Source organism: Sipha flava, unplaced genomic scaffold (assembly GCF_003268045.1).
Source record: "Sipha flava isolate LNK unplaced genomic scaffold, YSA_version1 75_pilon_pilon, whole genome shotgun sequence".
Lineage (NCBI taxonomy): Eukaryota > Metazoa > Arthropoda > Insecta > Hemiptera > Aphididae > Sipha > Sipha flava.
In genome coordinates, this window is record NW_020273615.1 from 1,363,776 (window position 1) to 1,377,985 (window position 14,210).

General features: G+C 28.1%; 2 protein-coding genes across 3 annotated transcripts in view; one reads left to right on the forward strand and one right to left on the reverse strand.

The window, feature by feature from the left end:
• Window positions 1-2,883: 2,883 nt before the first annotated feature.
• LOC112692646 overlaps window positions 2,884-14,210 on the reverse strand; it is a 71,692-nt gene continuing 60,365 nt past the window's right edge. For both annotated transcript variants that reach the window (XM_025567378.1, XM_025567379.1), the window contains 2 exons: window positions 3,133-3,310; window positions 2,884-3,052 (listed from right to left, as the gene is read on the reverse strand). In XM_025567378.1, the coding sequence (XP_025423163.1) occupies window positions 2,982-3,052; window positions 3,133-3,310 (249 nt within the window). In that variant the 3' untranslated portion in view covers window positions 2,884-2,981. The remainder of the gene's footprint in view (window positions 3,053-3,132; window positions 3,311-14,210) is intronic.
• Window positions 7,088-7,716, forward strand: LOC112692647. Its single transcript, XM_025567380.1, has 2 exons — window positions 7,088-7,477; window positions 7,609-7,716. Exons 1-2 carry the CDS (start codon window positions 7,226-7,228, stop codon window positions 7,699-7,701), a joined length of 345 nt encoding a protein of 114 aa, XP_025423165.1. The 5' UTR covers window positions 7,088-7,225; the 3' UTR covers window positions 7,702-7,716.

The following is a 14,210-nucleotide window of genomic DNA, read 5'->3' on the forward strand; positions in this document are numbered from 1 at the left end:
CCAAATAGTTCCAAATTAGTTCCAAAATATTGGTAAAGGTTTGAAGTTGATAGGACAAAGTGGGGAGGGGGCTGCGTGAAGTTATTCCCCTCCAACCTAAAATCTTTTTTATGGGAAAAGGGTGAAGTTCCAAATTCTGAAAACTTGGTTCCAAATAGTTCCAAATTAGTTCCAAAATATTGGTAAAGGTTTGAAGTCGATAGGACAAATTGAGGAGGGGGGGGGGCTGCGTGAAGTTGGCCCCCCAACCGAAAATCTCTTATTTCGAGAAAATGGTGAAGTTCCAAATTATGAAAACTTGGTTCCAAATAGTTTCAAATTAGTTCCAAAATATTGGTAAAGGTTTGAAGTCGATAGGACAAAGTGGGGGGGCTGCGTGAAGTTGGCCCCCCAACTGAAAATTTCTTATTTCGAGAAAAGGGTGAAGTTCCAAATTATAAAAAGTTGGTTCCAAATAGTTCCAAATTAGTTCCAAAATATTAGTGAAGGTTTGAATTCGATAAGACAAAGTGGGAGGGCCAACTTCACGGACGTGATTTTGTTTTCTTATTTTATTTTGTTCTACAAAATTACAGCGAATAAAGCTACGAAGTTTTTCAATATTCCTCAACAACACAATGGACACAGTTATAAAATTACTGATAGATAATCATTTTTTTACGTAAATAATGTATGAAAAGAAGCAATAAAGGTTTTTAGAAACTTTTTATGGAAGGGTCCTTTGATATTATATTATTATTATAAGGTAGGTTAGGTTATTAATATATTAAGACACAAAAATGTTTTACCCATTAATAATTTATTATTTAAAATGTAATTCTTATATAAACGAAAAAACTCTCGTGTAACATCTCGAGAAAATAATACCTATATCAGGGCCTAAACTCAGAACTTGGGGGGGGGAGGAATATACACCCACTGGAACCCTCCGTACAACTTGGGAAGTATTACGCAAAGAATTATACTTATTTTAATGTACAAAAAATATTTTTTTTTACATTTTTATCAAACTTAAAATAATTACAGTATTTGAAATATACTTATAAGTATACTTAATCCATTAACATTTTTACCTTATTGATATTGAAATTTAATTATCGTCAAGTTTGTATAACATAAAGGAAAATATAACGAGAGAATATAACTAGATACATCCTATAATCATTCAAAAAAATGTTGTCACGGTTTTTTCATAGAGCGCATCTCATGCACTATTTTATCACCTTGGGATGGAATTCGTTTGAAGCCATTTTTTTGTATTCAGTTTCTCAATTTTTTTTATTTGTTTTATGTACCTAAACTTTTGAAGTTTGATTTATATATTTTTCTTTTCATTGATCCTTCACTCCAAGCTATTTTGCTTGAGTCATTCTAGTACTCGACCTATTTTTATTATTATATTTCCCATTATCCTTCATATCATTCATTATCATCATACACTCAACAATGTATCAAATTATCATACCACTCCCAATTATATTAAATTATCACTTTCCATCTGTATTCGTTTTCCCAAAAACTTTTCTATGTTTATATAATCTTGTATTTTTCATTGGATGCAGAAAAATATTTCATTTATCACAGATAACGATTAAATTAATAAATAATTGTATTGTATTTATTTTGTTTAAATGTTTAAATATTTTACAATACAATGTGTTTAAAACCCTCGAATAAAAATGAATACAATAAGATTATATATTTTAAACAATTATTAAAATCGACTTATCAAATATTTGGTTGATTATATATTTTCACGTGAAAATGTTTTAAATTAATTATGAAATTATTTCTATCCGGTTTCATTTTATATGATATGTTTGGAATTATATGCTCCTTTGAAAATAATTTATGGTTATTGGTATTATAATTTCAAGTTTTAGATTAGAGTAAACGTATACAGTGCACGAATGTACACTTTGAAAATATCGACAAATTGTGCTTGTGTGTACCCATTTAAAATTTGACAGCATAATACCTCCATCACCATCTAATTTAAAATCACTAATAACATAAACATGAATTGAAAATATACTCAACAACTGATTGTTATAGTCTATTTATATTTTTCTAAATAAATGAAATATATATAATATAAAATTCTGTTTTATAAATAAAACAAAATAAAATTGTATAACGCAAATTATTTGTGAAAGTTTTTGCTGTTTTAAAACATTTTATTTTTATATGAATTTATTTAGTATTTATCAATGTATAATACATTATTACAATATTTCTAATCATTTATAATCTATATATAAACGAAATTGTCTCCCTAATTCATAATCAATGCAGAGCTAAACCTATTAGAGTTACCGACTTGAAATGTTGAGGATTGATTAATATTATAATTTCACCGTGCATAAAGAAAGGATTTTTCAAAATTTGATTTTAAAGGGTTGAAATCGGCAAAAGTAATTTTTTACGGGTAAACTGTATACATATTATGTGTTTATATAATTAACTATTAAATAATAAAAGCAATCAGCTGATAACGTTTGGTGCATGTGTTCTAGGGAAATATATTTATTCATTATTATTGTTATTACTGTTGTTAATTTTATCTTACCCGTAAATTACATTACGTATTTCATATTATTATCGATGTATATTTTAGACAATTCTGTCCGATCGTACATAAGTTATGCCTGTTAATTTAAAAATTAAAATAAATAATTACATTATTTATAAAAGTAAATTTACCATTCAATTATTTTTTTAATAAAAATGTATATTTAAATTTTTAACTTTCATTTTATTTAATAAAATTAACTGTTAAAACCTAAATGATCTTCATTAGAATAATAAAAGATATGTATATTTAATACAATTTTAATTCAATAATTAACATTATTTTAATTTTCAAATTATTCAATTATTGACACATGTTAAAATAGAAAGTAGATAGTACATACATTTCGAGGAAGAGTGAAATAAATTTGATTTACATATTTTTATATTTACAAAAAATGGTTTTGCTGTCACGTTTCGAGTACAACTATGAGTATGAATGATACAATAAATATAGCCACCAAAGTTGAGAGCTGTATTCCTGTTGACAAAATGCAATATAAATTCTGTATAAGTAATAGATACACTATTTAATATTAAATACTAATTTTAAAAGTGTACCAGGTTTTTTTGCACTTGTGTTGTTTCTGTAATTTTCCAGGAACATATTTTCTGTATACGATTGTGTGAGTGGCTGGATAACAATCATTTTTCGCCACTTGAGTTGACCTTGGACTAGACTAGCTTCACAGGTTAAATCGAGCTCTGCATGGGGTCCTTGGAAATGATTTTTTTCTATCTAAATAAATATCATAATTTTATGGCAGATTGTATATAATGAATAACTAAATATCAAAACATAAATAAAAAATTATAGAGAATGGGTTTTAAAAAATACTATTATTTTCTTAATAAATAGCTTATTTAGATTTCAAGTAAGATTGCGAAATCACATATTATATGAAGCCATTTTTTTGATGTTTGAATTAAGCTTTTCAATTGATGAAATAAATTAACCTAATAAAGTAAACTTGTTATGGGTTGTTTTCATAATTTACCAATATTTTTTGATGATACAATGAACTTTAGGTTGTTATAAAGATCTATAAAATATATGCCAACTAAAAATCACAAATTTTCCACAAAGAATAAAATTTGTGAAGTTACATTAAAAATCTTTTGTATTTTTAATTTTTTTTTATTATAATTTGTAGCTTGATTATTAATGAATTATTATGTTTACTAGAATAATTGAATTGCATACTAGTATAAAAATGTAAGTTTGTATTTTCGAGTTATTCAGTTTGTAACAATTACAATTTTTAGAATGTAAATATTTATATAATTATATATTTATATATAATTTACTAAGATATTATTTTTAATTTTAAATTGTCATCATTATATTTCGACTATTAGGTAATATAATGTATTTAGTTAATATACAATATGAAGTAATATTTAATAGCTATTGAGGTAAATGTTTGAATAGATAATAATAATAGCAAAATTATAAAAATAATTAAAATAGAAGAAATAAATTTATAGCAAAGACCTATTATAATGTATGTATTTGTGTTTTTTGATATTCTTATATACTTAAGTCCGGAGTAGCCACTGATAATCCTCAGTCGTTAGTATTATTAGCAATCAACACTCATTATCAGTAATCAATATTGTAGTTTTAAATTCATTGACTACTAACAATATAATTGAGTTTAAATAAATTATGAACTTATAAATATAAGTTATAGGTAATACTTTGTAATAAAGTTTTAGTCGTAAATAATAACTTTTTTTTTTATTAAAAAAAAATTTAAGATATGAGGAGTTTACGTTTACTTAAATTTTTAAAATTACTGGAAATATAGTAAGTTAAAAAAGTAATAATGTTTTCAATATACGAGTATTGTTTATTTATTTTCGTTTTTTTTTTATAAATTCTAATAAACTTAAGATAACCTAATGTTATAAGTAAAATTTTGTTTTATACTTGTACTTAGTATATTCATTACATTTTAGAGCAAAGATAACGAGAAAGATAAGCAACTCCCTGCCTTTAAAATGAAAATTTGTGATTTTTTCCAAATAGTTTAATCTACAAATGTAAAGTTTAAATTTTGAAATCACTTTCAACTACTAGATGGGCATATTGTTTTGTAGCAGTAAGTGCTGTGAAAGTGAACTTCTCTTTTCTATTAATTGTGATTGATAAAATAACTAGTTTTTCTAATACAAGCAAAATATTCGTGTCGTATAAAAAGTTTAAAATTTGTATTTGCCTTGGAAAACTAATCTTTTGTTTAATATTAAAAGCCAGTTAACATTTACAATTAAATGTTTTCAAATCGTTGAATTGGTAATAATATCATTGTTTCTTAGCCGTCATGATCTCCAGATTTAACGCCTTTCGATTTTTTTTTTTTATAAGGAGATTTAAAATATGTGTTTTACGTAGATTCACATAACAGTTTATAGGACTTATAAAAAAAATACGGGCAACATGTGACGATATTAGAAAAGTCTTAATAAAAACGATAACATCAACTAAATATTGAGAAAGCCCGAATCATGTGTAAAATAAAAACTTTAAACTATTCATTAGATACATTTAATGAATGCATTGTTTTCTGCATTATAAATTTCTACTACTACTACAATTACTGCCAATTTTATTATTGTTATTATTATTATTATCATAACTATTTTTTGTTATTTTAATTAAAAAAGTATTGCGTACTGAAAATGAGATTCCATTACTTTACACTATTTTAATAACTTTGAGCTTTAGGTAAAAATTTCATAAAAAACCAATAAAGTATAATTTCAAATTTTAACTTAGGTACTTTCATTTAATCAATTTTGAAGATAGAGGAAAAACTTTTTGTACAAAAATTGTTTGAAAAAAAAATAATCTATACAAATACGTAGAAAAAGAGGAAGATGGCCGTTAAACAATTTATTGCGCATGCGAGTACTGTAAGGGTTAAAAATTCAAAAATTGTCAAAATATGTGTATTTCAGTACCCTCTAAGCCTTCTGAAATATTAATTTCAATGCAAGGTCACTCAGCTAAATTATTTAGTGGTACTTGTATTTGTGATCATACACATACACACACACACACACACACACACACACACACACACACACACACTCACTCACTCACTCACATATATATATATATATATATATATGGAACATTTTAATATGTTAATTTAAAACACAGTTATAAAACTCATAGTTTTTAAAGATTATAGAGCTAAGTAACCACGTACGTTGGTTACGAGTTATCACTGACAATTCATACAATCAAATTATTTATGTAGATCAAGTATAAATTATTATTAAATGAAACTTACTTCTTGCAACTTTATTTGATGAAAACTTTATAATGACTGTACGACAAAAAGATAATTATAAAAATCCTATAATTATGTAATTAATTATATAAAACTATATTTTATTTGCTATTCAAAATATTTAATTTTATTAATTTTTTCATTGTGAAACGCAAAGACATTTTTTCCGTAACTTTTGCTATGGGCAGTGGTCCAAGAATAGATTTATCTTGGTGATCAAACATATTACAATTTAGGGAGTGAAGAGTTGTGGGCTAATATGTTGATTAATAAATTACGTCGTGTAGCTCGAAATGGTAACGTAGATTCCTGAATGGTTCAAATGTGTTTACGTTGTCGGATGTACTTTTCTCTCAAGAGTCTATCAGGTGCCGGGAAGAGGGCTGAGATATTTCTCCTTGCGCTGTAGTAAAATGTTGATGACTTTTGCCTGAACGTTAAGATCGGTTGTGGTAATTAATGTCATATCTTAGTAAGACTTAAGTATTTTAGATTTTAGATTAAGCTTATAAATGCTCTGCGATTGATTACATAGTAAATTTATCACTCTAAACAGTTTTTTTCCGAAAAATGTATGTAACTCATCGGTCTATTTATAATTTAAAAATAAGATTTTTTTTAATGTATTCAAAAATTGTATATTTTTTTAACACATATTATTGTATTATATACATTTAGATAAGTTATATATATATTCGGTATTTAATGCGTGTAACTTATACTATTATTCAAATATAGAGGTTATTACAAGATTATTACAATCTATTATATAAAAATAAGTCCGGTTTTCCTCCCTGACGCTATAACTCCAGAACGCACGAACCGATTTCCACGGTTTTGCATTCGTTGGAAAGGTCTTGGGCTCCGTGAGGTTTATAGCAAAGAAAATTCTGGAAAATTCAGGAAAAATTCAACAGAAAAGTGGGGAAATCGTTTTTCACATACAGCGCCATCTATTATACATAGCATGTACTTCAAACCAATAGCAACGGTGCGTGATAAAGTGTGTGATAGATAGTCATTATTCTCTGCTCAGTTAATTTCATTTAAGCTCAGTGTAAATTATGTGGATCGTGCATTTGAAGTTAAATTCAACACTCTGTCCATAGTCCAAAATGCCTAGAGAACGACGTGCGAACATCGGCCGCCGCACAAGACATGCAAGCCAGCAACAAGTCTATTCAAGGAATATAATAATATATATAATATAATATAATAATATAATAAGAGAAAATGACCGATTGAGACATCGCGTGAGCACACGAAGATCATTGGCATCATACAATCGCTTGGCATTCCAATATGATCCCACTGCGAACTACAGTGATGATGAAAATTTGGATATTGGACGAATGACGACTATATGCCGATATTGCAATGCGGTAAAGTTCAAAAGAGAAACGGTTGGATTGTGCTGCGCAAGTGGAAAAGTCAAACTGGATCCATTACTTACACCACCACAGCCACTGAAAACATTGTTTGATGGAAGTGATCCCGATTCCAGCCATTTTCTTCAACACATCCTTGAATACAATAACTGCTTTCGCATGACTTCCTTTGGAGCTAATATCATTCGAGAAGGCGGCTTCATGCCGACTTGCAAGGTAAAAGATACAACACACATAACCAACCCATAATTGCAACACATAACAACTTCATATACACCACACACTACACCATCACACGATTTACAATGTATTCATGAACAAATTTTAATGATTATTTGCAATTACAGATACAAGGTCAAATATATCATTTGCATGGTTCAATGGTGCCAACACCAGATGAACCGCATCAATTTCTGCAAATATATTTCACAACAATATAATACACAACAGTTAAAGAGACGAATTATTGAACAGTTGCAAGCATTTTTTCACGCTAATAATGCTGTGGTTAATATGTTCAAAACAGCATTGGAACGAATGCCATCGGATACGCACAAATTTGTCATAAGAGCGGATTGTACTCCAACAGGTGAACATGTGCGAAGATTCAATGCACCCACCGTTAATGATGTTGCTGCAATTATTGTTGGCGATCCAACTAAATCACGAGACATTGTCGTTCAGCGAAGAAGCAATATCATTTGTACGATGCGTTACAATATCCAATCATTTATTGGCAAGGGCAAGACGGATACGACATCACGTTGAAGATGGTCGATCCAATTACAGGTACAATATTCACACACTAATTATTTCCATTATTACTTTTATTGGTTTCAATTCATTTAATTTTGCATTTTCAGGAGTATCAACGAATAATAAAAATCTAAGCGCAATGAATTACTATGCGTATCGTATGATGATTCGTACACATGAGGAGAATGTCATTCTGAAGTGCGGTCGGCTATTCCAGCAATTCGCTGTCGACATGTATGTCAAAGTCGAGACCGAACGTTTAGCGTTCATCAGATTCAATCAGCCAAAGCTACGATCTGAGGACTATATACACTTGCGTGATGCTATTCATTCAGATGGTGATGTTCAGAATATTGGACGACTGACGATTCTCCCATCAACTTATATCGGAAGCCCACGCCACATGCACGAATACGCTCAAGACGCTATGACGTACGTGCGAAATTATGGAACTCCGGATTTATTTATTACGGTCATATGCAATCCGAAGTGGACGGAAATTGAACGCGAGTTGGAACCGGGTCAAAAACCGCAAGATCGCCATGACATAATCGCCAGAGTATTTCAGCAAAAACTCAAGGTTATGATGGATGTGCTTACTAAGTATCGAGTTTTTGGTGACACACGTTGTTATATGTACTCGGTGGAATGGCAGAAGCGTGGACTACCGCATGCTCATATCCTAATTTGGTTGCTGAACAAATTACATTCAAATGAAGTGGATGACATCATATCAGCTGAAATTCCTGATCCAGTCACTGATCCCCGTCTACACGACATTGTGACGACACAGATGGTGCATGGACCGTGCGGTGCATTAAATCCATTATCGCCTTGCATGGCTGATGGAAAATGCACAAAACGATATCCGCGACCGTTAGTTGCTGAAACAGTCACAGGGAACGATGGATATCCAGTTTATCGTCGGCGTTCAAAAGAAGATAACGGTCGAACTATCAAAGTTAAAGTTCAAAATCAAGAGATTGAGATCGGAAATGAATTCATTGTACCATATTGCCCGCTGCTATCACGAATTTTCGAAACACATGCAAACGTTGAGAGTTGTCATTCGGCCAAATCAATCAAATATTTGTGCAAGTACGTCACAAAAGGCAGCGACATGGCTGTGTTTGGTATTGCGTCGGAAAATGTGAATGACGAAATCAGCAACTTCCAAATGGGCAGATACGTCAGTACTAATGAAGCACTGTGGCGATTATTGTCATTTCAAATTCATGAAAGATATCCCACAGTTGTACATTTAGCAGTGCATTTGGAAAATGGCCAAAGAGTTTACTTAAATTGTACAATGAAAACACTACAATGAAACAATTAAATAACACTTCATTTTAGTAGGTAATTGAAATGAATTTATTACTGTTGTGAAATGAAATAAATATTTTCCTTTTCAAATATATAACAAAAAAAATTTTTTTTCTTTATCTTTTAATCACCAAACGAAATGTTACATAAAACGAATCTGGTGGCGAAACGGAGTTCGCCGGGTCTGCTAGTTATTTATAAAAACCGTTTTGTTATTATATTTTAAGTTTATTTTGTATAAAAACATTTTAAATCTATTTGTAGATACCTGTATGTTGAAATTAAACTGAATTTAACCGAATTAATAAATGTCATTCCTTAGATTAATAAATTTATTAATGAATACAAAACAAATATGTTTTTATTAGTAAAACTATATTTTGTATTTATTCTATTTTACTAAGAATAGTAGTTTAATTAATACTTTACAGAAATCACAGGGTCTTGAAAATTTGAAAAGTCCTAAGATTAATTATTAATTTTAATTTGTTTTAGAAAAACCGTTTAACTTACTAGTTAAACTAACTTTAGTGAGTTGTTTTTTGGATATTTGGAATAAATAAAAAATTATAATTTATTAGTATAATATATTTATATAGATTAGATTATTATACAATATATTGGTTATTAACAAGGATAAGTTTAAAGGAAGGGGGTGGAGTCTCTTTCAGAAGAGAGTTGACTTTCTAAGAAAATGGTTAAATTTGATGTAAACGATTTTGTGTGGTCTTATATTCCCAATAAAATGGTATTTACCTAGTTATAGTTTCGAATAATAATACCTAGCTAATGTATCAAATTTAAATAATATTGAGTATAAATATTATATGAATATATTTTATTTGTAGTTCTTAAAATTATGGAAAGATATTTAATACCCTGATTTTGAACTTAAATTTTACTTAATATTCATTATGTGTATTATAAGACAATGATTTTAAGTCAACATAGATACCTGGTACAAATGTATGATATAAATATTTATATAAAGATATCAATTTACTTCAATGTATTTTTTATTCAGTAATTAAGGTGAATATGATTAACTTTCGAGATCTTGAATTTGGGATATATTTGCATAGCAGCAATGGAATTAAATTCAAAATAAAATAATGTGAAGTGTCGTATCTTTTTTTTTACTCTCGAGTTATATATATATATACATTGAAATAGTCTTAACCCATAAAGTGGTTACATTTGTTTGTGGTGATAAAATACTGAAGTCTGTGTATTTATTTAATTATTCCTTGTATACATATTTAAAGTGTCTCGTAAGGATATATTATACATATAAAATTATTAGATTCCCACGGTACACGTTGTACACAGTTTAATTATGTATATAATTAAGTAATTCAAATGTATTATTGACTTATTGTTAGTATTATTTAAAGAGTTGATATAATTAACAATTACAATTATTCTGAATGTTTATATTGTGATTCTTACGTTGTAAAATAAAAATAGCTTGAATAGTTATCATTATTATACTCATAAAGACGTGATACTCAAAAGGGTATTCCGGGTTTAATGGTCCATAGATCGACGATGATAGGGATTACAGTAAGGGCGTATACACGCGAGTACGTGACGCGTGTTCTATGATCTATATAGATAAAATGATCATTTATTTATGATTTTTTGACAAAAAAACCATATTTTGCGTGACAAAATCATTCAGTGTAAATAAATAATAGAGGCTCTTTATTTTTTGTTTTAAAGAAAATAATATTATCTATGATGCAGCGTTTTTATTTTTTCGCTAACAATGATGAATTTTAAGTTATTTATAATATAAATATTATGTGAAAATTGTGAAATTTTGAGTTTTTTGTGTAGCTATAAAAAATTATAAATAATAAATATTTTTGAGTATCACCTAACCCTATTAGTATATATATATATAGTGTCCTTTTAATGTAATCGTTAAAATTTGCATTCTATTAAAGATATTTTAATTTGAAAACAATAGTTGTTGTATCTTATCATCGTATAGCCAAAAAATTTATATATTATATAAATAGAAAAATTTATCTGTATATTAGATACCTAGCTCTATACAATAGCATTTTGCTATTTTTCCATTTAAATATTTTCCATTGTCGATCCTGTATGGCATTAGTTCTCAAACTTTTGAAGTCCATTCTCCTTTTCATACTATTGTATGAGGTAATTTCTTTAACCATTTTAATATTGAAGTATAATGATTGTTATAATCATTAAATACTCATAATATCATTAAATTGTAATGAATTTATTTGCAGAGAAAAGAAATATTATTTTAATTTCAAATTTTTAAATTTTTAAGGTTATTATTATATAATATTAACTTTTTCAATATTACATTTTATACTTATTATTATTAAATAAGAATTAACATGAAGGTTAGTACGGTTTAAGTTAAATATATTTTTTATGTTTGGAGATAACTGTGATAGTGTACATAAGTAGACGATAACGTAATTACTAAATAATGCTAGATAAAATATAAACAATCGGAATTAACGATTTCATGTTTTTAAAAATGTTTACGTCTCCCCTAACGTTTTTTTACGCCTCCTTAAAGGAGGGTGTTCCCGGTTGAGAAATATTGCGGTTTGGTAACTAAGCATTTTAGTAAAGGCTCGTTATCTTCGAGTTTTTCACAATCATTTTCGTTGTGTCATCGCCATATGGCTTTATGGCGAGATTTTCCCAGAGCGCATGCAACTCCGACACGTATCCTTCTCAAAGTTTTCCAGTTTTGATGATAAGTTGACAGTCGTTTTCCGGAGGGCAGCAAACTCGTTCATTGTATCCAGATCATGCGATTCTACTTCCCAGTATTTTAGCCGTTCTTCTATTGGCGCTGAAGTTAATGTGAGCGTGCGATAATAACAATTGTTCTTGATTTGAGTCGTCTTTAGAAGGACGTTTGTCCACATGCCGAAGGCCTCAGATCTACTATTTGTTTTGTCATTTCGTCCATCAGTGGTAACAAGTTGAATAAGTGAGTGGCCAGGCACTGAGTTAAATGAACTTTAAGTTTTAAATTTATGACCCAGAGGCTTGCCAATAACTAACTTGATATACAAATTTATCGCTTAATTATTCTGGGTATTAAAAATCTATTATCGTGAGAATGTTTTCACTGTCACTAACATCAATGCTGATGTAGATGCTACCATATCAAAAACTTTTCTTTGTGTATGTAAATATAATTACAGCTCAAGGCTTGAATGGTGATCTATTTCAAATTGTATAAAATGTATAATTTTTTTAAAAACAAATAAAACGTAATTGATGGTGTGCATTTTTATTTCCTATATTTTTTAAGAACTTGCTTTGTCTATTTCTGATAATTAAATAATGCGTTTTTAACTTTCAAAATGGTTAGTTATTGTAAATTATAGAGAGAACGATGTAAAAATGTACAGAACAATTGCTTTCGAAATAACAAATAGCATATTTTAGTAATCGAGATTTTTAGTAGTTTTTATTTTACAAGTAATCAAACTGTGACTTGGATTATGATCCTCACGGGCATGTGATATTTATGATATATAGTTGTCATATAATATATGTGAGTGGTGGTGTTTTGTTACGGAGCTATATTTCTAGTCAACCAGAAAAATTTGAATAATTTCCACTCAATCCGTATCATATGATTCTTAATTGTTTCAATTTTTCTCCTCATTTTCAAATTATTAATTAAAACAAATAGTTATTAGTGTCCACATAAATATAATTAGACACCATAGAGAATATATGGTGTTTGTGTATCTTGACTATATCTACTGGTTAGATAATGGGTTTAAAGATTTTATATATAATACATATTTAATTTATAGCATTTTCGCTTCGATGTTGCATCTAAGTCATACCGATTTCAGATTAGACTCTTATAATTTCAAAGTCTTTAATAAGATTAATTGATTTGGTTTTATGTGTATAGTATAGGGCCTATACCATAGGCTATTGATTAACAAGGCAATTATATAAATTATATTTTTGTCTAATATTGTAGCGATAAAACTTCTTCAAGTTAATAACTTTCAAGCAGTAACTTTACGGACAATTTAAAAACAAATTTTTTTTATTACATTTATTAAATTAATGAAATTATTTTATTGAACTATTTTAATTCATTTTTTTTTTCAAATCACACAAGTAAGCTCAAAATCTATAGAATTCTCGCACTTTTTATTACGAATACTTTGCACAACCGGTATCCACGCAACATCCATATTGAATTTCTTTTCAAACTCCATCATTTGGGTTTTTTGGCCTGTGCATTATTCAGTATTATTATCGTATTAAACATTTAATGTTTTTTTTCTTTTAACACGTCAAACAATTTCACTCAGTTTTCTTTAATTTAAATTTTTAGTTAGATACTCATTTTGTAAATGGTGTCTATAGGAGAGTTATTCTCACTCTTACTTATCATTGGGATTTAATGGACACTTTTTCTTACAATGAATAATAACAAATTTCTAATGAAAATGCATTTAAATATCCATTGAATCATTTAGAATTGTTTTTCGAGTGCAATATGGTACAAAGTTCAACATGTTTTCAAAACAGTGCATTATCTGCTAACGATCGTCGATATTTCAAAAGTGTAAAACGTATCTTTCGTTCACTCAATTTTTATATCTAACAATTATTTAAATCATAAATTCGATAATAATTTTTAATACTTATTATTATAATTATACCTATAAGGTAATTATCATTAATTTCAAACTGTTAAATAATATTTTTTTTTATCCGCCCATTTATAATAACAAATATAAAACAGCTGAAAAAGATTAAATACTTATTATTTATAATATATATATTTTATTATAATTAGATACCTACTCTATTTTTTAATACGTCAAAAATA

What these genes read in the sequence shown, in the direction of transcription:
- LOC112692647 (XM_025567380.1), top strand. Translation starts at nt 7,226, where the DNA reads ATGACGACTATATGCCGATATTGCAATGCGGTAAAGTTCAAAAGAGAA. An exon ending in GCTTCATGCCGACTTGCAAG is followed by an intron (nt 7,478 to 7,608) that starts GTAAAAGATACA and finishes TTGCAATTACAG; the next exon opens with ATACAAGGTCAAATATATCA.